Source organism: Cervus elaphus, chromosome 19, assembly GCF_910594005.1.
Source record: "Cervus elaphus chromosome 19, mCerEla1.1, whole genome shotgun sequence".
Lineage (NCBI taxonomy): Eukaryota > Metazoa > Chordata > Mammalia > Artiodactyla > Cervidae > Cervus > Cervus elaphus.
The window spans coordinates 73,026,522-73,052,363 of NC_057833.1; the positions used below are offsets into that span (position 1 = coordinate 73,026,522).

At 56.8% G+C, this 25,842-nt stretch overlaps 1 protein-coding gene across 2 annotated transcripts; it reads right to left on the reverse strand.

The window, feature by feature from the left end:
* Nucleotides 1-1,951: 1,951 nt before the first annotated feature.
* On the reverse strand, nt 1,952-24,999 carry SLX9 (SLX9 ribosome biogenesis factor). 2 transcript variants are annotated; one of them, XM_043874394.1, is made up of 6 exons: nt 24,761-24,999; nt 21,388-21,496; nt 14,640-14,708; nt 7,387-7,537; nt 3,365-3,430; nt 1,952-2,268 (listed from the first exon to the last, which is right to left on the reverse strand). In XM_043874394.1, exons 1-6 carry the CDS (start codon nt 24,896-24,898, stop codon nt 2,145-2,147), a joined length of 657 nt encoding a protein of 218 aa, XP_043730329.1. In that variant the 5' UTR covers nt 24,899-24,999; the 3' UTR covers nt 1,952-2,144. The 2 variants fall into 2 exon arrangements, with proteins under 2 accessions (XP_043730329.1, XP_043730328.1); XM_043874393.1 differs by having other exon boundaries at nt 3,365-3,433.
* Nucleotides 25,000-25,842: the final 843 nt, after the last annotated feature.

The following is a 25,842-nucleotide window of genomic DNA, read 5'->3' on the forward strand; positions in this document are numbered from 1 at the left end:
ATCTAAAAATAAAGATTTCTTAACCTTAAGGAAGACTTAAGAAACATGATCCAACGTCAGGAATATGCCTGTAACCGGCATTTTAACCTGTCATTTGAGCAACTTTAGAAGAGATAAGACAGGACAGGGTGGTAGCCGTTGCTGTGAAAGCCCTCCAACCCCTCACCACCCCCACCACCCCTGCCCCGAGAGCTCCAGACCCTGGGAACCCTGAAAGCCTCTCAGCACCATGACCTCAGCCAGGCTGGGTCACCGGCATTATCACTGAGCAAGGAGCGTTCAAGAAGCAGCACAGCTGGAGTTGTGCAAACCTGGCTGCAGGCGGCTCGGGACCTGAGTCATCCCCTCCAACTGGCCCCACCTGGTGGATGCCCTCCCAAGACACCAAATCTGAGACACCCAATGCCAGGCACAAACAGGGCCAGCTTGCTGTAGGCTGGGTGACACCGGAACTGACGCGGGACCATCTGGACAAAGCCAGAAGCTTCCCTGGTGGCTCAGCTGGTAAAGAATGCCTGCAATGCGGGAGACCTGGGTTCGATCCCTGGTTGGGGAAGATCCCCTAGAAGAGGGCATGGCTACCCACTCCAGTACTCTTGCCTGGAGAATCCCATGACAGAGGAGACTGGTCCATGGGGTCACAAAGAGACTGAGCAACTAAGCACCCACATCAGAGGGTGTGGCCCCTGCATGAGCCAGCCCTCCACCCCCCAGCCCCCAGGCCGCCCCCACCCACTTGTCCTGAGCCCTGCCCCACACAGCAGCAGAGGGATTCACTGGGGGCCCTGGGGCGACCCTGACCCCCTACTCAGGACACCAGCAGCCTGTCCAGGCGCCCCCCAGGGCTCTGCTGTCCCCACCCTCAAGTCCCTTCTCCTCGCTGCTCACATCCTGCCCCCTACACCTCCAGGTAAGCAGCAGGCGCCCACTGCTTGTCGTGCTGACCGAGGTCTGTCTTCCTAGGGGACCCACCAGCCCCGCCATCATGGACTCTGCCCTGGCGTCTCGTCCATCTTGCTCGGAGCCCTCGCTTCCTCAGCCTAGCAGCTGCTGCTCCTTCCACTGGGTGACACCCCTGCCCAGGCCACTCTGCCGCCTGTCCACACCCCTCAGGGGGTTCCACCACTGCCCCACTCTCCCCTCCCCCAGCCCCCACTCCCTCTCCAAGGCCTGGGGGCTTGCGGGACTCTGCCCCTGCCTCCGTCCACTGCTGGGGGCTGCGGAACGCCCAGCTGGGGAGCCCCATCCATGACCAGAACCCCTCAAAGGCCCTGTAGGGCAGACACCTCAGCTCAGGCCCGCCAGCCCTTCAGAGCCCGAAAGCAACTGAATTTAAAATGCACATGAAAACCACCTAATTGTTTGTCACTTAATTTGATTACCAAATTAATCCAAGCGCAGTCTATGAAGATTAAAAACACAGGTAACCGAGCACCTAAGTCCCTCCGGGTCAGAGATGGCAGCCAGCAGGCTCCCAAGAGTGGGGCGGGAGAGGGGGTCTCTCCCACCTGCCCTCCTCCCCCACCCCACCCCCAACTGTCTGGGCGGCAGGGCACTCGGCTCAGGGGAGGGGGGACATCCCCAGATGTTTGCGGCTTCTCAGCCACTTTCCCGGCAAGTCTGCCGCAGTGGATGGCCCGCCGCAGAGGACGGCAGGGTCGGGCTCGCCCCACACCTCCCCGTCCCCCACAGGTGAGCTCAAGGAGAAGGTCCTGGTGTCGGGCAGAGGTCAGAGGCCCTGATAGAGGGTACTGCGAGAAGGTGGCCGAGCCGCATCCAGCCACAGTCAGCCTGGAGCCCCTGGAGGACAAGCCAGTAGGCTGGTCTAACATGATACACGTGTGCGAGTCACTGCCCACGGACCCAGAACACAGAGAAAAGCAAGGAAGAGGCCGGCCGCGTAGCCACACCACCTCCTGTGGGGCGGGCAGAGTTCCATGGACACCTTGGCTTTTCCAGCACTGTTTTTATTGCAAAAATAAATGTGTCGTCATAATACTCCCGTGTCAACTGCCTGTCTCCCGTCTGTGACAAGCACAGTAGCCGTGTCGCGGAGGAAGCAGCTGGCATCCCCGGGGACAAGGGCCAAGTCAGCCCTGGGCACCTCCTCGTGGGTGTCCTCAGCTCTCACACGCCCCGCGGGCTCAGGGCTGCCCACCGCCCTCCAGCTGCATCTGTTCGGCCAACTGCCGCCCGATGGCCAGCAGAGGGCTGGCTCTATAGGCCGGACTGGCCAGCAGCTCCTGAAACCGCGTCCGTTCCTCCTCGCTGCAAGAAAGGAGAGTGGAGGTCAGTGGGCAGGGTGGGTGCGGAGCAGCCAGCGACCGCAGGGCCAACCTCGGCACAGCCACCCCGCAGGGAGGGACCAGCACAGTGCTGGTCCAGAGCTAGACGGGGTGGGGTGTGAGGCAGGCTGTGGGGCTGAGACTCTGCCTGGTGGGTCTGGGTGTGGGACCAACAGGGGTCTGAGGCCTTGGGCAGGGGGCACTTCAGGTAGGAAGGGAGGGGCTGCCCTGGGGCCTGTTTGTGGTCACACAGGCCCCTCCACCACCACGACTATGACAAGGAGCTGCTGTCTAAGGCGGCAGCAGGCGCCCTGCACACACAAAACCTCACATGGCAGCACCTCGCCAGCTTGGTCCTGCAGGAGCAGGGGCTCCAGGCCCCGTGGTGATGGGGGTCTGCAGTGGGCCCACCCTTTCCGCAGAAGGCCCTGGGCCCTCAAGTCCACGGGGGGGCTGCCTCTCTGTGCCCATCCCTAAGTTCAGATGGCCACGTCACCTCCCCAAGGTGCCAGGGCCAGCTCACACCTCGGCCGTGCAGCCCAGCACAGCCATGGGTGACCCGGGCAGGTGCCTCTGGGGACAACATCTCTGCCACTGAGTCTGAGGTGACTTGGTCTGGAACCTTAGGGCGGCAGGCCCGTCACGGCACTGTGGTGGGGACGGCCCTGGCCTTGGGCTGGCGAGGCAGGGTGGAGAGCCCAGCTTATACCCTCCACAGGTGCATGACCAAAGACAAGGCCAAACCACACCATGCCCCAGCTTTCTGTGCTGCTAACGGAGAGACTTTAGATCCCAATGGATGGCTGACTGACTGGCCAGGTGTCCACACTCCCAAGATGCCTGGGACCTGGGTCCCAAGGGCAGTCCCCCAAGACCCAGCAGCTGCCCTCAGCACTCCAGGGGAAGGGGCTTCCTGGTCCCTGGAGACAGGTCGTCCACGCCCCCCCAGGCTGAGCCCCAGCACACCAAGGCTCGGGTGGGGGAAGCCCTGGATGGATCATGTGGAGGCAGGTAAGACACCGGGCATCCTGTGTGTGTGTGTGGTGGGAGGGTGCGGTGAGGAGGGGTGCGGTACTCACAGGAGCTGGAGCCTCTGCACGGCGCTCATCCGGCTCAGCTCGGCGGGCCGGGGCCTGCTGGCTACCCTGCTGGGGACACAGAGAAAGGGGTCAGCATGGCCCACATTCGAGTCTCAACTGGAGGCCACAGTCCACATAGGGCTCTCCGCTGGCCTGGAAGGCTACAGGTGCCCCATGGCAGAAGGGACCTGGCAGAGCAGTAACCCAGAAAACCTGTGAGTCCTGAGACAACACCTAACTCTGGCCTCCAGACCAGGAGCCCTCATTTCTTATTCATGTTCCCTCTTTTCCCTGGTCTCAGCTGCTCTGGGGGTACTCCATCCCGACTCCCTCCTGCTCCAGACCCCTAGGACAGCCCCCTTCCGGCCCAGTGTCAGCCCCAAGATACTGTGGCCCTGTTCCTTTCACCACTGACCCCTCTCTGTGTCCACCCAGGAGCAGGTTCCCTGTCCACCACTGAGCTCCCTGGAGGCCCCACCCTTGCCAATCCAGTGGGCCTGGGTCTCCCTTCCCCCAGCCGCACCCCCCACCCAGGAGGTGGCGCCTCCGTGCTGGGAGGTCTGGAGGCCTGGGGACCTCACGCCCTGAATCTTCATCCCCGTCCAGTTCAGGTAAGAAGGCCTCCCACAGCCTCTTCCTGCTCTGACAGTCAAGGGCCCCAAGGTGCAAGCACACCCCTGGGAGTCCCCTCAGGGCCCAGGGACAGCCTAGCGTGACAAGGAGAGGCAGGACCCTCACCCGAGCCTCAGGACAAGTCCAGGGCCTAGAAGGCCGCTCACGGGAATGGCACGGCCCTCCCTGATGGGGTTTTCCACTGTGGACAAAGGCAGGCAGGGTGGATTCCCAGAGGCCGCGGGGGCACAGGGAACTGACCTACCCCGTGCTCACCCCAGCGGCCTAGGGTGGGGACATTCACACCAGACACCAGCCCAGGTCCTGCCCCTCCCTGCCCCCGGCTCACCCAGCACCCGGATCTAGTTCTGGCTGCAAGACCGAGCGCACTGAGAATGGACAGAGTGGATAGAGACCTTCCTGCCAAAATTGATGCAGCTGCCCACTCCCAAGAACCACGGAGCTGGAGGAAGACCCTGGCCCTGCCAGCACTGGGGGCTGCGGCTCTGGGTGCCAAATGCCCTGGGTGACCCCTGGGGAAGTTGCTCCAGCAAAAGTCTGTTTTCCCGACTGCAAGACAGGCCAGTGCTGTCCTGACAGGCTCCCTTCGGCTGGTACCCAGTCCCTGGGGATGCGAGTGAGCCCAGGTGGCTCCCAGCTTCAGGGCTCTTATGCTACCCCGTCCCTCCCCCTCTGATGTGAACAAGCCTTTGTAGCACCCACCCCAAGGGGACTGGGGCCCAAAACCAAACGGGACTCTCATCTCAATCCACAGCACCGGTGGGTGATCCCCTGAGGCCCCAGGGTCCAGAAAGCCCAGCTGGTGACAGGCACCGGCTCCCAGGGTCAGGTGCCCCCTTGTCAGGCCCCCCGCTCTCATCCTCTACAACCTTTGGACCGTGCGGGAACCACTTTCTCCAGACTCGACCCTTTTCCCTGGTGAGCGCAGCCCACTGGCAGAGCACCACCTGCTCTGGTCTTGGGCCCCTCAGGCTCTCCAGGGGCCTGGGGGCCAAGCCAGTGCTGGGCAGCGCCACCTGTCGGGGGAACACCCAACAGCCCACTGGGCCTGCTCAGAACCTCGGGCTCTCCCCACACCACCCAGATTTGGGACGAACCTGGGGCAGCCCAGGGCCTCCGCTGGGGTATCCCAGCAGGTGACCGGGCCCAGGCAAGGTACTTGGAGTCTGGGTTCCCAGGTGCAAAGCTGCCCCACAACACATCCTGCCCAACTCTGATGCCGGGGGGAGGGTGGGCATACCCGAAGTCACTGCCAGCTGCACCATTCCTGTACCAGGCTCCGGAAGCCCTGCCCCCAGGAAGCAGGAAGAGGCCAAACAGCTGGCTCAGCAGACCCCCGGGGCAGACCCCCACCCTGCCAGCGGGAGGAGGGCAGACTGGAGTGCAGGGACCAAAGCCTGCTGCCTGGTGGCCCATCCCCCAGGGCCGAGTGCGGCGGGGTCCCTGCCGTCCTGGGCAAGACTGCGGTGGCGGCGACTCTCCTGGGCCCTCCCCACATGCCTCCTCCCTCGGCTCACTCTAACCTCCATCCTTCAGCCATAATAAACTGTGGCTGTGAGTGTAACGGTCTCCTGTGGGAATCGCAAAGCCTAAGAGTGGTCCTGGGGACCCCAGCCTGCTGAGAGGGGCCAGGACTCCCCAGTCGTGGTCAGACATCAGCACCCAGGTCATGGTCTCTTACACCATTTCCTGCGGAAGGGACTGGACTCCCTGGAGGAACACTGACTCTCAGACAGGAGCAGGAAATGCCTGCATAAGCCTGGAGCATCTTGTGCCCGAGGAAGGGAAGTACTCAGAAACAAAACACAACAGCCCCCGCAGATGGGAGTGTCGGGGGGAACAGCGGAGCCAGCTGAGGAGCTCCCGAGGGCCAGCACCAGAGCCAGTTCAGCAACAGAACAGAGTTGTACTGGATCACGGCCCGAAGCATAAAATAAATAAATACCCACGGGGCCATCCTGACATGAACAAGTGACAGAGATGGAAACCAGGAGGCTCCACGTGGCTCTGCAGCGGCCCCGTCCTCAGGGCAGGGGAGCACCCCCTCCTCGGGTGGTGGGTGGGCTCAGCGACCTCCTTCAAGAGGACGGGGGGAGGTGGGGGCAGCACAGTGGAGAGATCTGATGGACACACCTGCACCGGGGACCACGGTCAGCGTCCACCATGTAGGTCACATGATGGCACTCACCCTGGACGGGGACGTGCTGAGGGCCCTCCGCTCTGCAGTCTTCACTGAGGGGCGTCCTGAACAACGCCTGGCTCCTCCTCCAAACCGCCACGGTCGTTAAAGACAAGGTCTGAGAGACTGTCCCAGCCCAGAGGCGCTGAGGGGACATGATGGCTGCATGTCACGTGGGGGCCTGGCCGGAGCCCTGGGGCAGCAGGTCACCAGGGGAAACTGAGGAGTCTGAACAGACTGAGCTTTTAGCTGACTTATTTATGAATGAAGCTGGTTCCTGACTGTGACAAATGCACGGGCTGATGTCAGACGTGAGGAGAGCCGTGTGACTCTCGGCATCACCACCAACTTCTCTATCATCAAACTCTGCTCTAGAATAACATTTACCTCGGCAGACAGCTCCTGGTGCCAAGAGGCAGCTGGGGGCGGGGGTGACAGTGGCCGGGAGAGCACCCCCCCACCTCCACCCCCGGCAGCCTCCAGGTCCTCCTCAGGCTGCAGGCGGTGTTTGTGTGGCTCTCGCCCCTCCGGGAGCAAGCACATTTTTTGGATGAGAAAACTGCAAGCAGTGTGAGGACGCTTGACCGGGTCACATTTTTGTTCAAGAACCAGGAATGGAATGTGCATCTCAGGCTCCAGCTCCATCGCCAAACCTCAGCTCCGATGGCCACTCCTCGTCTGGACCCCACACTCTGGGCACACCCATCCTGGACTGGCTAGAACTGACCACCTAACTCTGCCGCCAAGGGGCCCTGAGCCTGTCGCCCGCCACCCCAATCCTCCCTCCTCAGAGGGGTATTCGGCAGGAAAAAGAATTATTTCAAAAAGACAAAATCAAAGACAATGCAGGAAATGGTGAAGGTCCAGGACCCACGACAGGACAGGAAGGACTCCATCTCCCCACCCGTCCTGAAGCCAGGCATGCTCACACCTGGCTGGTGCAGAGCAGGACACTCTTCCGCAGCACTGGGCCCCAGGGGAGCAGGACGAACCCCAGGAGCACGGCCCAGCCTGGGGCAGGGGCGTGGCTGCGGGAGACCAACAGTGCCGTCCACGTGCCAGCAGGCACCCACTCCTGAGAAGGCCCAGGGCCCCTGCCTCATGGCTGGGCCTGAGACAAGCATGTCCCAAGTCAAGACAGGCCCCTGCAGGGTCGGTGCCCGGCCCGGCCACCCTGCTGCTCAGCCTCTCCTGCGGACACAACACTCACCGTCGGGTGGGGGGCCGCCGGCTGCCGGCCTCCAGCTCCAGCAGCTCAGGGAGGGCGTCCCTCAGGGGCTGCAGGTCTCCCACCACCACCGTAGCCCTCCGCCTCCGCTCTGCCTTGCGTTTCTGCTCCGCCAGCTTTATGGCTTCAATCTCTGAGGAAGGTGGACACAGGGTCAGTGAGAGAGGGCCCAGAAGTGCTTGGCCATGGACTTCAGCAGCAGGGGGTCCCAGCTCCCAGCCTGCAGAGCCAGAGCTTGGCCGGGAACCCAGGGTGGGAGGGGGTAGAGGGGTGCAGCCCAAGGGATTTGCTCCCCTTAATCCTGGAGACAGCCGTGGAATCACAAGCCTGGGGAGACGGGCTGCAGGCAGATGAGCTGCCCTTGAGGAGCCCAGGGCCCTGAGGCCTGGAGGAGGGGGTGAGCGGAGGGGTGGGCAGACAGAGGGGCCTGCAGAGTCAGAGCAGCTGGTCCCCTCCCCTCTGCCCCCCAGTCGGCTTCTTGGGGATGCACCCAGAAAAGAGAAGTGGTCCCCATGGGAGGCAGTGACAGAGTGAAGGGTCCCCAACACTGGCCAGGTGGAAAGCAGGAGGGGGGGTTCAAGGGGGCTCCTGCACGATGTGGGGGCTGTCAGGAGGGGCAGGGGCACTGGCCAGAGAGACAGGGTGACAGGGCCCAGGTCCGGGCTGCCAGGTGGAGGGCAGGGCCATGGGTGAGCCGCTGGGGTAAGGCCACCGCTGGCCGGCAAGGCTGTGGCCACCACACAGAGAAGGGCCTCGAGATCTGAATTCCATTTTAAAAGTGGTGTGTATTCTGAAACTGTTAATAAAACACGCTCTCAAGTGCGCTGTCTCCACAGTGTGGTGTGTGGACCTGCCAGCTCACTAGTCTGTGTGCAGACCTTGCTCCAGGAGACTGCCTGAATCTGTGATAAGTGATTTGTTAATTGTTCTGTATTAGATTCCTTAAAAAAAAAAAAAAAAAAGCTCTGCTTCTAAAAAGCTGGGAAATGAGGCTGTGATGGATCTGGGACGGCTGGACCAGAGCAGAGACGCTCCCCGCCTCCCTACTGTGCGAGTTTTACTGGGCTATAAATAACCAGCTGCAGACTCTGAATCTCCTCTAAAAAAAGTGGAAGCACCTTCCTGATGAGCAGTCGGTGGACTCAGTGCAGCCGAGGGGCCAGGAGAAGCCAGCAGAGAGGCGACAGCCAGCAGCCCAGGTGGGCCCAACAGGGGACCTCTCCCTTCCAAGGGGATGTGGGTCTGTGGCCACCCAGCTGCCCATCAGGGCAGGTGCGAGAGGTGATGGAGGTGGGCATGGTGCCCGGGGGAGCGGTGATGACACCAGACACAGGGCAGGCCAGGAGAATGGGAGCTGGACACACTCAGGACAGCCCACCCCGAGTGCAGGAGGTGTGTGTGAAATGTGAGGGGTGCATGCTGATGCTCACAGGCATCTCCAGAAGAGAATAATTTCCAGAAACTGACTACTTGGGAAGCCTGGCAGGAGCAGCTCCTCCCAGCTCACAGTCACCCCCAAAGGCCCAGAGAAGCCCAGCAAGGGCGAGCCAGACAAGCCCAGCAGGACACACCTGCCCCAGCCACAAGGAGGCTGCCAGAGTCCAGGGGCCTGCACCTCACTCCATAGAGCTGGGCTCTGGGACAAAGACCACCCTCCTCCGGGTCCTTGGGCCCTGACCCAGGCCACCCCTCGGTGTTGGGACACCAGGATTTAAAGGCAACGATCCAGGGCTCTCCATGCTGCCAGGGCAATTTACTCAGCTCATCAAACTGGGGCCTCTTTCCTGGGAGCCCAGCACCCAGGCGGAGTGGGGGGTCGGGGGGTCAGGCAGGGGAAGGGACAGGTAGGTAGCTCCCTTCCTGGCTGGCAGGCCCAGCACCAAAGCTGGAGGGGACCAAAGACAGCAGGACAGGCCTGGCTCCTAGCAGGACACAGGACACCGGACACCTGTCTGCCTACAGAGGAGCCGGCAAATCAGCATTTTAGGTTAGTAACATTGGGGTCCACCCAGGACACATCTGAGGTGCGCAAGGACGGCACAACACAAGCACACGTGCCGGCGGGCCACTGCAGTGGCTGCTTCAAAGGGAAAGGCCAGGGTTACCACAAGTGCCCACAGAAGCTGACAGAATTCACTGTCCGCTCAGGATAAAGATCACAGTGAAACCAAGAACAGGAAGAACTTCCCCAATCAGAGACCATCTACCAGAAACCGCATCTCACATACATGAGACAGTCTCTGGTAAGGCAGGCCACAGAAGGAACGGTGCAGACCCACGCTGACCCTGCCGAGCCCAGGTGAGGGAGACTCCAAGTCCGGGGAGGGCGACGTGAGCATGCAGCTCCTCCCCGCTGCCTCCAGCCTGCCGCCGTGCCAACGGGGCCTGCAGTCCACGCGGTGCCCAGAGGTCAGGCACAGCTCCCCGGAGGGCCCGTCCACCCTGGTGCCCCCTGCTTCCCTGCCCGCATCTGCTCACCCATAACAAACAGAGCTCGAGCGAGCACCACCGGCTTTATGCCCCAATGTGGTCTGTGGTTGCTGACCCTGAGCAAAGCAGGCTCACAGGACAGTGACCACGGGCCCCTGGCCCCCAGAGACTAGAAACAATCCTCACCCACTCCAGCCGCTGCAGTAGAAAGAGAAGACATAAAACAGAGACTGGAAAGCGAGGTAAAACTGTCTCTATCTTAAGTATTGTAGCATGATCGTTTATGAAAAACATTCTACCAAATCTATAGGATAATTACCAGAACACACAATTTTAACAAGATCAGAGGGTACAGAGTTAATAATAAATAATAAATGATAATATAATAATACATAGTAAAAACTGGAAAATGAAACTTTCGTGAATTCCATTTATAATAGCTTCAAAAACTATTAGCAATAAGCTAATAAAGAGCTGGCAATAAGCTTATCAAAAAAAAAAATCTAAGACTTCTACTCTGAAAATCACACAACGGGGATGACAGAAATTGAGAAAAATTTAAATGAAAGGAGATGTACAAACTAGGTTTCAAAGAAGCAGAGGAACCAGAGATCAAATTGCCAACATTCATTGGATTATGGAGAAACCAAGGGAGTTTCATAAAAAATCTACTTCTGCTTCACTGACTAAGCTAAAGCCTTTGACTGTGTGGATCACAGCAAACTATGGAAAATTCTTACGAGACTGGAATATCAGACCACCTCACCTGTCTCCTGGGAAACCTGTATATGGCTCAAGAATCAACAGTACAAGCAGACATGGAACAACTGACTGGTTCAAAATTGGGAAAGGAGTATGACAATGATGTATATTGTCACCTTGCTTATTTAACTTAAATGCAGAGTACACCACACGAAATGCTGGAAGAATCATAAGCTGGAGTCAAGATTTCCAGAAGAAATATCAACAACTCAGATTTGCATATGACACTAACCTAAGGGCAGAAGTGAAGAGGAGCTAAAAAGGCTCAAGAGGCCTTGATGAAGGTGAAAGAGGAGGGTGAAAAAGCTGGCTTAAAACTGAACATACAAAAAACTAAGATCATTGCATCCGGTCCCATCACTTCATGACAAACAGATGGGGGAAAAAAGAAAACAGTGGCAGATTTTACTTTGGGCTCCAAAATCACTGTGGATGGTGACTGCAGCCATGAAATTAAAAGACATTTACTCCTTGGAAGGAAAGCTATGACAAACCTAGACTGCATGTTAAAAAGCAAAGACATTACTTTGCCAACAAAGGTCCATCTAGTCAAAGCTATGGTTTTTCCAGTAGCCGTGTACGGATGGGAGAGTTGGTTGACAAAGAAAGCTAAATGTCGAAGAATTGATTCTTTTGAACTGTGGTGTTGGAGAAGACTCTTGAGAGTCCCTTGGACAGCAAGATCCAACCAGTCCATCCTAAAGGAGATCAGTCCTGAATATTCACTGGAAGGACTGACGCTGAAGCTGAAGCTCCAGTACTTTGGAAACCTGATGCGAAGAGCTGACTCACTGAAAAAGACCCTGATGCTGGAAAAGACTGAAGGCAAGCGAAGATGGGAATGACAGAGGATGAGATGTCTGAATGGCATCACCAACTTGATGGACATCAGTCAGAGCAAACTTTGGGAGACAGTGAAGGGCAGAGGAGCATGGCATGCTGCAGTCCATGGGGTCAAAAACAGTCAGACATAACTTAGTGACTGAACAACAACAAAAGATTAAAGGAGAAATGACAGTGTTCATGGATGAAGACCCAGCATTGTTAAAATGGCACTTCTCCTGAACTCAGGTATGGCTTCAAAGCCATACATGATCTATAGGTCACTGCTACACCAGGTGGTGGTGGTGGCTTTTAAAAAGTTGACAAGCCTGTGATCAGAGTCACATGGAAATGCTAAGAACCTGGACCACCCAAAGAGGTCTTGAAACAGAGGGACAGACATAGGACTTCCCTTGTCCAACCCCAGGACCTGCTTCACAGCTGCAGCTTCAACAGCCTGGAACCGAGGAGGGTCAGTGAGTAGAACCATCGTGAGAAAAGTCAGCTTTCCAGACATCAGCATGACTGCACAAGGAGACAGTCTTAACGACAAACACTGATGAAACTGAAGGAAAGAAAACCCTGAACCAGTGCTTCACATCACAGACAAACGCTAAATCACAATGGATCAGAAATCTAAATATCAAAACTAAAACCATGAAGTTTTCAGAAGGGTAGATTTATCCTCCTGTCTTGGGACTGGGCAGTTTCCTTAAACAAGGTGCATGTACGCGTGCACACACATATGCATGCACGTGCACACACACTAAACATGCAAAGAAAAAAGACTAAATCAGTGTCCTCAAAATTAAACTTCGGTTCAGCAAAAAAAAAAAACAAAACTGTTGAGAAAATAGGCAAGTTACAGTCTGGGAGAAAATTATTTGCAAAACACATCTGAGGAGACTGACCTCCAGGACAGAGGATTCCTTGATAATAAATATTATTGGAGCTTGATAATAAAGAGCCCTCAGGAGCCTCGGGAAACAAGCCCTGGGCGTCAGGACGCCCCAGTGGGCAGCAGCAGATGAAACGCCCATTCACCACAATGACAGGCACCTCGTGCTCAGCAGAACGGCCAGGACCGCAGGACAGGCGTGCCGGCACGGCTGCAGAGCAACCCCAACTCCCTCATGCTGTTGGGGGCGTAAATGCACAACCACGGGAGAGAAACGTCTGGGAGCTGCTTATAAAACTAAACATACACCTGCCCTATGACCCAGCATTCCATTCCAAGTGTTTACCCAAGAGAAATGAAAACATATGTCCACAAAAAGACTTGTGAAGAATGTTCATCACATCCTATTCACAGCAGCTAAAAAGAGAAAAGACACCAGGTGTCCATCCACAGGAAAGTGGATACCAAACAGCGTGTCCACATAAGGAAACACTTCTCAGCAACACACAGGCCCAGACTATAGCTCCACCGGGCACAGACGAGCCTGACGCCAAGCTGAGCAGGAGAACCCAGACACACACAGGCTGCCCTTACCCAACGTCCAGAGCAGTGAAGCCTGAACTCGACCTGAAAAAGATCAGACAGTGGCTGCCTCTGGGGGTGGGGCCTGGGAAGGGCGATGGGGTTGGTCCACGTCCTGAGAGGACTCTGGCTGTGTGCAGACGCACACACTGGCCCCAAGTCACCACACAGCACACTGAAGGTCCAGGTCACCACATGTAAACGTCACCTCAAAATAAAAACTAAAAAGAACCATGAAAAAATACTGAACTCTAGCAGAGTTACTAGGGAGAAAGTGTGCTCAATCTGTAATGCACTTTGGAACATGCAGCTAAAACAAGGGTTGGTGGCTGGGCCAGACAGATGAGATGGACAGACAGACAGCTGCGATAAAGAAGTGAAGCACCCATGGTAAAGTCTGGATGGTGGGCACACGGGTGTCCACTGTAAAATTCTTCCTACTTTTCTGTACACAACTCTTCATAATAAAGCACTCAGTGGAAGAAACTCGGGAGCTGTAGCTAAAGCTATAGTCAGAGGCTAACATTTAGCCTTTCATTCAAAAATAAATGACTCACTAAAACAAACCTAGAGAAACCAAGAACAGGGTATTAAAACAACAGAAACTAACAGTTTAGAAAATGAAAGAGTAGATGACAACTAAAGACAGGCATTCTTGGAACAGATAAGACAAAATCAATCAGAAGAGAGAGAAGGGATACAAATAATGAATGATGTAGAGGTTAAATAAAGAGAAACCAGCAACTCTGCCAATAAAGGCTGAAATCTGATTAGATGGCTTTATGGGAAAATGAGTGAGTGACCAAGATTAGCTCAAGAAGTTAAAAAAAGACCAACCATCACAGAAGAAAACTTAAACGTCATCAGAGAACTGCAGCCCAGAACGTTCAGGGGCCCAGTGGTCCTGGCCTATTAACTTTTCAAATCCATCTTACAAAGAATATTTTGCACAACCCCATGCTACAGACTGTGGAAAAGAAAATGCATGAATGGACATTTCCTTAAGACACATCCAGAAACTGAAGGGAAACTTAAAATTAACAATTATGGAAGAAACTGATACATTTCTCTAAAAATTTTTAATTTATTAGACATATAATTTCTTTAAAACCTTCAAGAAAAAAAATAATGCTGGTCATACTTTAACTGTGTGAGAACATAATAAAATATTTCAAAGTAGTTTTAAAAGTCAGCAAAATCAGACTAAAAAGATAACTGTAAGAAAAAAACCTACAGAACAATGTTCACAAGAAAACCTTCAGAAAAACACCAGCAAATATTCAGCATCATGACAAATAAGTACACTTTCCAAAATTACTGAGAAACCCACCCTGATAGGCAGGCGAAGGCGCCCCAACAGGAGGGCGAAGGCCAGGTCCCTGACCCCACCAGTGGGAGAGCAGCAGCTTCTGCCAGGGACCCCGAGGGCCGCACGCCCAGGGGAGGGCCTGGAGGGCCGCACGCAGGCCGGGAAAGGGGTGTGAGAAATTCCGTGTCATAAATCACCTGACCCTCAGGCACTCCCTCTGCGACGTTCTACCCACGAGAGGCGGTGACACTCCTGGTGGCGAGTGAGGGAAGGCCGTGCAGACACTCGCACGGGTGACAGGGCCACCCCACCGCCACGGGGCCATCTGCCTGTCATGGCGCAGGCCGTCTCCTCCAGGGCCCGACCACCCAGAGGCTGGGTTCTGAGCCAGCCCAGGACAAGGGGCCACGGGGGCGGGACGGGGAAGCTTACTCTGGAGCCACCGCTCGCGCCTCAGCTTCAGCTTCTCCTTCTTGGGCAGAACAGTCCTGGCCTCAGCACCTGCCAAGAGAGCACGCGTGAGAGGACAAGAGCAGGAGCCCAGGCTGCGCCTCTGTTCAGGGCACCCGCCCTGCGCCTGGCCGCGGCTGCGGGACACCCAGGGCCAGGGGCCGCAGGCCGCCCCGCGCACGGGGCCTCCACTGGTCTCCCGAGACAACGCGCACACCAGGCGGGGTGCACTCTCCAAGACCCAGTGGCCGCAGACTTCCGGCATCTAAGTAGAAGCTGAGAGGAGACGTGCTTGTCAGGGTGGCCTACTGCTCAGCCAGTTCAGGGAAGCCCGGACACCCACGGGGCTCCCACCCCTTTTCCAAGTCAGAGCCCACACCCACAGCCTCATGTCTAACCTCTGCCCGTGCCCCAAGCTGACCCACTTTCCTCCCCACTCGCCCTGGCCCCTCATCACCAGCAGGGAAGGCCGTCAGTCACCCGGGGCCGGTCAGCGGACTGCAGGTGCACGGGCAGGGAGACAGGAGAGGGGCTGCACGGTGGGGCCGAGGTGAGGACGGCCTGTCTGGGACAGGAGCTGAGTAAGAGGGGCAGTGGCAGGAGGCAGAGGGCAGCCTCACGTGGGGACCTCAGACAACAAGACTCATGCCGGACACCCGTCCCCAAAGGTCCAGGAAGCCACCTTTTCTGCCCCAGTCCTGTAAAGATTTTGAAATCGTCTCAAAGAGAAAGAGTCTACAACACGTGGAGACTGATGGAATGCTAAGTCTGCAGCCTGTGATCAAGGGGCAAGTTGGCGGTGGGTCAAGATCACCCAGTACCACCCAGGACCCCCGCCCAGTACCCAGGACCCCTCTTCGGCAGCCAGGACCCCCCACTCACACTCAGGAAACAGGTCCCAGCATGCCAACCCTGTGAGGTCCAGGCGTTGGGGAAGCCAGGGTGACCAATGCACACCTCCACATCAGCTGCTGTGAAACATGCGCTGCAGAACCGTGAGCATCTTAGTGATGCTTCAGGTGAGTGTCACTTGAGGTGAAAACACTGGGACAGAAGGAACGGCCGATAAAGCCCAGCCCCCTCCCCGGGGAAGCACTGCTCCTTAGAGAGCCCTGAGCCCAGTGTCTTGAACCCCACCTCAGGGCTGATCCGAAGGCACTGCCCGAAGGAGGCCCTCCCACCAGGAGGAGGAGGGCAGGGACCTGCTGCCAGGCTGGACACTTCCTGCCGACGTCTCCCCTCTGACCACCCTCGTCCTGCGCTGTGTGCAGCAGGCCAGCGACCACCCGCTTTCCTGCACCGTGATTCCGACCCGCCCTGGAGGCCCCTTGGCACCCCGGGCCTGTCCAGACGCATCCTCACACAACCACGCCACAGCCAAATGTTCCTGCCCTTGGCACCAGCCAAGAGCCCAGCCAGAGCCAGGAAGAGGCCCTGGGAAATATCCGTGCTCTTCCTCCTCCCACTGGCCTGAGGGCCCAGCCCCTCCCTTGATGCCATGCAGGCAGGGTCCTCTGGGCTGGACCCTGACTGCCCTTCCCAGCTTCCCTCTGTCAGGCAGAACGGGCCTGACCAGGCGACAGCAAGATGAGCCCAGCGGTGGCCTTCCCTGCCTCCAGCTGCCAGCAGGCCCAGCACAGTGGCCTGTGCCCTCCAACTCGCAGGTCGAGCACCCAGAACACAGGCCTTGCCAGTCAGGGTCAGGTGCCCCCGGAGGCGGGGGGCTCCTCCCCTCAGGGCCTCCCCATCGCAAGGAGGCAAGTGCCTGAGCAAGACTGGGAGGCGCGCAGAGCTTGCAGCCACAGACGCCACAGCACCTCCAACAGCAGGCGACCAGCGCCACAGCCAAGACCAGGATGGTGTGGTATCCTCCAGCCCACAGACCCACACACGCCGCTGCCCACCGAAGACCTCCAGGCCTCCCCTCCACGTCCTCTGGAGGCCAGGGGGACCGAAGGGAGAGCCAACCACCGCCCCCTCCCACCCAAAGAGGACCCCGCCCAGGGCCGGCTGCAATGGATGGCAGCTTCCTCCCATCCTGGACGCCTCCTGTTCCTGTTGCAGGGGGAAAGGAGTGAGGAGAACTGGATTCTGTCACAACCCTGGCCTCACAGCTGCAGGAAAGGCAGGAAGGTCTGACAGGGAGCTTCATCACAAGCCCCTTTGGGAGGTGCTCGGATCCTCCAAAGCCTGAGGTCAGCCTGCCCAAGCCGCTTCTCCTCCCCCAGGCAGGACAGGCCTGAGGACCAGATGCAGCGCTGCTGCCCTCTGCTGAGCACCAGCCTGGGAGTTTCAGAGGAGACCTTGGTGGCCGGTCAGCAGTGGGAGCTCACCTACAGAGAGGGAATGTCAGGGGCAGAGCTCTCTGCCTGGAGCCCCGGAGAGACAAGACAGGCGCCCCCAAAACCCGGTCCCTCCACCGCGACCTCCAGGCCAGCAGGTCCACTCACCACCGTCACATCCCCAACCTCCTCTGCCCAGAGCCCCTGCAGACACACTGCATAGCCACCTCCTCTCTGGCCCTTCTGCTCTTGCGTCCCTGACCAGGCCTGTCCTCCACCCGCTCACGCCTCTGCTTGAGTCCAGAGGTGGGGACTGCCCAGTCCAGGGTACAGAGGACTGGGGATGCCCAGGCACTTAGCGGAGCACAGAACTTGTCACTTGCATGGTCGCAGTGCAAGGGAATATAGAACTAGAACAGAACTGGCGGGCGGCACCCCATGCGGAGAGGACGCGGGAGCCAGAAGGGCCCCAGACCTCTACTGGCCCTCCAGTTCCCAGTCCCCACCCAGAGCTGAGTCCTGCTGGTGGTGGGCGGGGGCGGTCTGCAAGGTGGGGAGGCCCATCACCTGAGCCTAGTGCTTCCCCTAGGAGGCTGAGCCCCTGGCTAAATCAGAAGGAAAAGTGGGGGCAGTCCTAGGCTGGCAGGGCTCCCAAAAGCTCCCTGTGGAAGGTGAGGGAGATGCCACCAGCAAGGCCCACCAGCCCCCCTACCCTGGGGCCCACCAGTCCCACGGCGTCCAGGCTGCAGGGGAGGGTGCATGCACATGTGCGGGGGGGGGGGGGCACAGCACACCCAGGGAGGGGGGCACCACCAGGCTCTGGGACCACGTGACCACAGGGCGGCATCACACTTGACCACGGGGGCCAGGGAGGCGGGCAGTGGAGCGGCCTGCACCCCGGCCCAGGGCGAGGACACACTCATCCAGATAGACAGGTACCTGCCCGCGACCCTGCCCGGGGAGAGGACGCTCTCGTCCAGGCCGACAGGTACCCTGCCCACGCCCCGGTCCGGGGCAAGGACACGCTCATCCAGGCCGACAGGTACCCTGCCCGCATGGCCCAGCAGGTCATGAGCAGAGCTGAGTCACTGGACACCACATTCCCCACGACCTGTGTCTGCCCTGGCCACTGGCCCAGCTCAAACCTGGGGGGTCTGCCAGGCCCAGCACCCAAGGGAGCCAGGGCACGGGCCAATGTGGAGGCAAGTCTGCTGCTGCAGAGGGAGGCATGGTGACAGACACCTGCCACTGGGAACCGGGCGCCTCGGCCAGCAGAGAGGAGGCCCACTCAATGGGACATGTGGCCGGTCAGGCCCACAGCTTCACCATCCTAAGGCCAGGCCCAGGCACCATTCCCAATATTCCACAGTTACAGACTCATCTGAACCCCAACATAGCAATAAAGGCCTGCTATCACCCCAACCCCCCGCGGGAGGCTCCTGAGCACGCAGCCTCAGGCCGCCCGCCCACCTTCTCCACTCGCAGCACTGGGGCTCTCGGGGCTCTGCCAGCCGCAAGGCCACAGGCACACAGCCCGCTGCTCTAAGCTCCGAGCGCTGGGCCCTCTCCTCCTGTCATTCTCCTTTAGCTTTCTGTACATTATGTTATTTTTTTTTAATTTAAAAAAAGGCTTCTGACTGGGAGAGACTGCTTTCCAAGAGCCGGCCAGTCCCTGTCTTCTGCCTCCTGGCCCTGTGTGCCAGGCCCTGGGACCATAAGAGACATTCTCCTCAGGGGCTCCTCCTCCTCCCTGACCATCCCATAGAAGAAAACACCTGCCTTTTTTCTCTCCCTGCCCCTCACGCACCCCTGTGGTTTTCAGGCCATGCCACCCAGATTTCAGTGTCCCCTCCACTTCGAAGTGACACCGCACTCTTTCTGACCAACCATGCTCCCTGGGCAGCCCACGCTGTCTGTGCAGCCTTTTCAACGAGCCCTCAGACTCAGTGTGAAGGCTCAGGGTAACTGAGCTGGCTCTGAGCTCGGCCCCGTCTCCCCACCCCCGGGTACCGCAGCCTTGTCTGCGCAGAAGACGATGCGCGTGCATCAGTCCCTCACCAACGTGAGGCTGAAGGAGCCCGGACAAGTCCCGAGCAGGCCCACAGCTCACCTGATGGATGCAGTTAACAAACGCTCAAGATTCAGCAGCCAACAACGCACAGTCCCGTGTCCCCTCCACTCCCTGCACACGTCAGGGACGCCAGGGGCAGCACGGCTGCTCTGCTCTCTTCTGGGTCCCCTGAGCCCCACACGGAGGTTCCACGACAGGGGGTCAGAGGCAGGCGCTGGGTTGCGGGCTGTTCCCTGCGGGACCCACCCTCTCAGGTAAGTGGGGATCCGTGCGTGCTGTGCCTCTGTGGACATGGCTCACGGCGAGGGGACATCTGTCACCTGCCGCAGGAATGCAAGCCTCCCACTCAGCAGCCCCTCCCCCGAGCCCCGGACAGAGGTGAGATGTCCGAGTGCCACGCTGAGCACCAAGTGCCCAGCACTTGCCAACGGACAGTGAGAGAGAGAGAGTCAGAGGCACGCAGGAGGGCAGGGATGGCAGCACACATCAGCTCCCTGGAGGACTAGCTCCCTCGGCAATTCAGAAACCCTGGAAGAGTTTTTGCCCAAAATGATAAACAGCTGCCCTCCACAACACATAAAAATTCGTCAGGATTAAGAAAAGCGATCAAAACTGCCCAGTATACAAACCACAGGAGAACCAGTTAACACAAAAAACTGCTACATCGTGTGGGTCACCAAATGGGCCTGAGTGGCAGCGACTCCAGACCCTTCCTGCCCTCCCGATGGCAAGTCCCCATGGTACCCCCCGATCCCCACCCCTGAGCGTGGGAAAGTAGTCAGGCAGGAGGCAGCCAGAGCTCTGCAGGATCCAGCCCAAGCAGCAGCAGGGTCTGAGGGCGAGAAGATGTCACTGAAAACACACCGCTCTGGGCGTCTGGATTACTTCGGGCTGGAGCCAACAGAGCCGGCAGGTTGCGACTCCCCTCATCTGACCCAAGCTGGGAGCTTCTGAGACGAGGACTGCCTGGGCCCCCTCCTCTGGGGAAGTTTAACGCCAGAATCAGGACCACAGGGAGCTACACACACAAACCTTCCTCCACGTGTTCACTGCCCACAGCATTGCTGCTCCTCACTGAGACACTCCAGAGGCCCAGGTTCTCACCACGCCTCTGAGCTCCTGTCACGGAGGCTTCTCCCACGGGATGTGACCTGCACACGGCAGTGACCTGTTTTTCTCTTGTTAATCTGTTTTCTCTTAGTCTAACCTGCAGGGTCCTAGCCAGGAATCTAGGAGGACAGAGACTAGAAGGCTTCCCTCCCTACAGTCTCAATGTACAAAGAATAGCAAGAAGATTCGGATAAACTCTCTGGTGAAATTTAAAAAAAATCCAAACCAAGCCGCAAACAACACAATCTCATGGGAAACATTCGACATAGGCATACCTGTGAAATAACTACAACTTACAACTCCAGCAGCAGTTCAGACTGTACATGGAAATTCAGAAAAATTATGCTGAACACCGGAAGCCCTGCCCTGGAGGCCAGAGTGCTTCAACAGGACTGAAGACGCTTCCGCTCTCAATCGCTCAGCCGTAAACACACAGCTAGCATAGGCGGCATGAAGGCTTCACCTGCCAAGGGCGGATGAGGTGTGGCTGCCCAGGGCAGGAGAGCTGCCCCCTGCTCCAGCACCAGCCCAGACAGGACACCAGGATGACAGTGTCACAAAGCCCGAAATGGGGGGCGTGCAGTCGGAAAGATCTCTCCCCATGATACAAAAGTGAAGGAAAACGGGTTTGGGGGCCACAGTGCAACCTTGATTCTGACTCAGGCAGTCAGGAAGACAGGAGCTCCTTCTACTTTGTTCATCTGCAATAAGGTTATTACAACCGATGTGTTCAGGTGTGCTAACAGCCTTGTAGGCGTTTATGTCTTTAAGAGCCCCAAGAAATACAGACTAAAGGACTCCTGACGGAAATGCTGTTTGCCTCAAAACAGCCCAGTGCTATGTGTGCTAAAAGCAGGAGATGGGCACATGGAATGTTTTGTACCATCTGAAGGCAGGAGACGGGAACACAGAATATGTTATACCATCGGAAGGCCGGATAGGCACATGGAATGTTTAACCATTTCTATTCAGCACATCTTTAAAACTTTCCACTAATAAAAAAACACCTCTTGGGCCTCCCTGGTTGTCCAGTGGCTAAGACTCCATGCCCCCAATGCAGGGGGCATGGGTTCGATCCCTGGTCAGGGAACCAGATCCCACATGCCACAACTAACACTGGAGCAGCCAAATAAATAAATAAAAATACGTATAAAGTGCACAGGCCGACCTGAGCTGTGCTCTGGCCTGTGCCTATGAGCATGTGGAAGCTGGCTTGCACCGAAAGCTCCCCACCCCAAGGTCCACCCTGTTCACTCTCAGCTCTCACCTCTCCTGACAGAGGTGACGCTCCTTGTCTCCACATCCAGCTTCTGCACCAAGGCACTGGGTTCTATCGTGGTCCCAGCAAACACATTAGCGTTCACGCAAGCCAACTCCTGAAGAGGCAAGAGGGGAGACTTAAGGCTCGCTCTGCAGCTTCAGAGACCCCTCAGAGAGGGCCAGACCCTGGCTTCTCCAGAGCAGGAGTTGGAGAGGAACCTGAGGCCACCCCCCTCCCACCCCAGGCCTCTCAGGTCACATGCTCCTTGCAGCCTCAGCTCATCCCCCACCCCCCAACCCCCGCCTCTGGGCCTGGCTCCAGCCTCCGGACCACCTGAGACCAGACCCAGGCTCAGTAACAATTACAAATCACAACCTCAACATTCAGGAGCCCCCGTAAGGGGACCCAGGTTTCCTCCCAAACCTCCCACCATATTACTCTTCCTGTCATTCATGGCTGCTCCACCACCTCCACACTCCCCCAACAATCTCTGGGTCTCTGACCACATTCACCCCACACCGAGGTCTCACAACCCTCCAGGTCACTCTGCCCGGCACACCATGTTAACCCAGACCCCGCCTCCAAGGCCCGGCCTCCTCATTCAGGTCCAAGCTCAGGACAGGGGCCTTGGAAGGGGCGTCAGTAACACAGCAGCTTAGGCACAACCTCTGAGCAGACACTGGCCAGGCACTAAGCTGCCCTGGCCTGGAGGCAGCTTCCAAGAAGCAGCATCATGGCAGGCTGCAGGCAGTGTGAGCTCAAGGCTGCATTGGCTCAGGAGTGACCAGCTGGACTTGCAAAGCCTCCAGTCCCTGAGGAAGGTGAGACTGAACTGTGAAGGCAGCCTCCCAGCCACAGAGGTGCATCCAGTGGTAAAGGGCAAAGGCTTCTATGGCCGTGGGGGCTGAAGCACAATCTGACAGTAAGAGGCTTGTGCTGACTCAGGCTGCCAGGCTACAAGATAAAAACAAGAAAACATAATGGGCAGACAGCAGGGTGCACACTGGTGCAGAATGGACTCAGTTACACAGGAGCTGAGTCAGGCCAGGGAACAACCGAAATGACCTGCAAACAACATCAGCCCAGTCAGTGCTAACATGCACTACCGAAGACAGCCAGCTTTCAAGAACAACAGGGCATGACACATGCAAAGAGACTGGAAACAAGACCTAGGCAACAGAAGCTGTGTCTGAGGGGCCCACATGTTGGACTTCTCAATGACCTCATCTCTGCCACAGAACTGAAAGAGGGCATGTCTAAAGAACTAGGAAAGTATGATGACAATGTCTCATCAGAGAATACCAACAAAGAGACAGAGCCATGACCAAACTGCTCAGACTGCCCTGAGCTTTTCAACCAAACCCTGACATTTCACAACACCCAAAGGACAAGCAACAAGGGAAAACAAGAGAAACTGATATTACAAAAATTAAAAACTCTGTGCTTCCAAGGGCAGTTTCAAGAAAATAAAATGACAACCCACTGAAGTGGGAAAAATATTTGCAAACCATATATATCTGATAAAGTTTAGTATCCAGAATATATAACTCTGACAACTCAGCAGAACGAGAAACAACACGACTTTTAAGTGAGCAAAGAACTTGAAAGGACATGTCTTCAAAGATAAACAGCTAACAAGCCCAGGAAAAAAAAGATTCAACATTATTCATTATCCCTTAGGGAAATGCAAATCGAAAGAGTGAAATACCACCTGATATCCAGCAGGATGGGTATAATCAAAAAGACAGACAACAACAATTGCTGGTGAGGATGTGGAGAAATTGGAGCCCTCACGTATTGCTGGTGGGAATGTGGGAATGTAAAATGGTGCCGCCATCGTGGAAAGTAAACTGGCAATTCCTCAAAAAGCTCAGCTTAGAATTCCGTACATCCTAGCAATTCCATTCCACGAATCCACAGGAAAATTAGTAGAGAGCAGTAGCATGACAGCCAAAAATTAGAAACAATCTATCCACCAACTTATGAATGGATAAACAAAATGCAGTGTGGTCTGGTTTATTCAGATAATGGAATATTTTTCAGCCATAAAAGGAATGAGAAAAGAGAAATAAGTGCTACGAAAATAACGCTATAAGAACAAACCTCAAAAACATGCTCAGTGAAAAAACCCTGACACAAAAGGCCACATATCGTATTAATTCCATTTATATGAAATGCCCAGAAGAGGTAAATATATAGAGACAGAAAGCAGATTCGTGGTTGCCAGAATTACTGATAGTAAGTATGGGATTTCCTTGCGGTGACAAAAACGTTCAGAAATTGGTAGTGATGGTTGCACAAACCTGTGAATACTCTTTAAAAAATGCCCAATGAATTGTACACTTTAAATGGATGAATTTTATGACGTGAATTCTATCCCAATAAAGTTTTATGAAAGCCAGAGCACTGATGCCAGATCCTGGGATCACACATCAGGTCCTCCATCAGCAACTGAATGCCCTTGGTATTTCATTTTAAACTCTCAGTTTTTTCCCTGCAAAATGAGAGCTGGGACTGTTACAAAGATGCAAGGTGTCTGGCACATAGCAAATGCTTAACAAACATGGTTGTTCTCTTCAGCATTACTGACCCAAAGTCACGGTTCCCCCAAACCAAGAGGATTTGTCCACTGTCCAGGTGCTGGCCCCTTGACTACAAACACCAGTAAATGCTTCCAGGCAGCTCCAGGGTCAGCACCTGGATAAACAAAACACGGCCTAACCACACAGTGGAAGGTGATTCCACCATAAAAGGGAATGAAGCATTGTTAAACATCATACAACCTGCGTGAGCGCTGAAAACACTGTGCTAAGTCCAAAAAAACAAACGCAAAGGCGGAAACCTACACGACCCCATCCATGTGAAATGTACAGAACATAGGCAAAGATGAGCGGCTGCTCAGGGCCAGGAGGGATGAGGGGACCGCCGAGGCCGGGGATGGGGGGTGGGGAGGAGGGGACAGCTCCAGGGTACAGCATGATCTCTTCAGTTTGCTCTTCTCTTTTTCCCTTAACGCTGGGAATCCCCTTTCCTTTCCTTGGAGCGCAGCTACGACGTAAAGGAGTATTTACCTTTTCCGCGCAGATTTCTACCAAGTCGGGGTGGAAGGTTTCTGGTTCTCCCTCGCAGAGCTCCAGACGCGGAGCAAGTCAACCTCTTGCTCCGAGCCTGTAGGTCCACGGAGGCCACACTTTGTGGACCGGGAAGGCTCACAGACCGTGCGGCAAAGCCCGCCGAGGGCAGTCGTGGGGCCGCGGGGACGCTTCGGGGTGGCAGGGGACCCTGGGGCCGCACAGTGTGGCGCCCGACTCTCCCGCTGACCCCTTCCTCCACCCGCTCCCCCTCCCCACCCCTACCGCCAGCAGTATTCCTAGCTTACCTTCCCCGCGATTCCACCAATCGAGGTCTGCAGAGGGGCTACCTCCCGGGCGGGGGGCTGGGGGGCGGGCGCTGCCTCCCCCGTGGGCCTCACGGCAACCTGGTGCACCCGGGCCCTCAGGCTCCTCACTTTCCCCATCTTCCCGGGGAAGACTCACAGCCGGCCGGAAGCCGCGGGGCTCAAGCGGCACACGCTGCCGGAAGCTGGTCCGGCACTCTGACTGCCCGACGGAAACAGGAGTCGCGATTCAGCCCGCGCCGGCTGTTAGGCTTCGGAGAGGAGTAGGGCGGGGCCACAGAGGGGCGGGGCTGCGGTGCAGACGGCGGGGTCCCGGGGCGCCTGGCCCCGCCTTCGGCCCCGCCCCGCCGCCCGGGGCAGATGTGGTTAATCGCAGCCTCAGTGTGATCTGGGAAATGATGGGTTATAATGCTGGAGGGGATCAAGTGTGTGGAAGTACACGATTGTGTTTGCTTGTGCCTGTCAAAAATGCCCTCGGGGGAGGAAGAGAGCAGAGGACTGAGGACTGGAGGCACCTCAGAGACATCATGCCAGGACTTGTAGGGGCGACTTCACAACACGGATCTGGACTGGGGCTGGAGAGAAATGTCCCTGGAAGAAGCCCCAGAAGCCAGCTCTCAGGTCCGGCACTCCCACTCTGTCTGTGGTCCTGCTATCACCGCCTCCGCAGGGCCGGGGTGGGTGTCTGACCAGTGCCTGCTAGGCCAGCTTCCTTTGGCTAGAACCTGTTGCCAGGCTGTGACCAAGACTAATGGAACTGCTGGGGAGGCTTCCTGGAGCGTGGAAAAGGCCGAACCCGCCACCCAGTCATATCCCCACCCATCTGGTGGCACCTGCAACTTCTTTAAGGTGTGTCAGGAGACATTCTCTGGTTCTGCAGCTATGCCAGGCCTAAGGAGTGAAAGTGAAAAAGTGTTAGTCGCTCAGTCATGTCCAACTCTTTACAACTCCATGGACTGCAGCCCGCCAGGCTCCTCTGTCCATGGAATTCTCCAGGCAAGAATACTGGACTGGGTAGCCATTCCTTCCTCCAGGGAATCTTCCTGACCCAGGGTCTGAGCCAG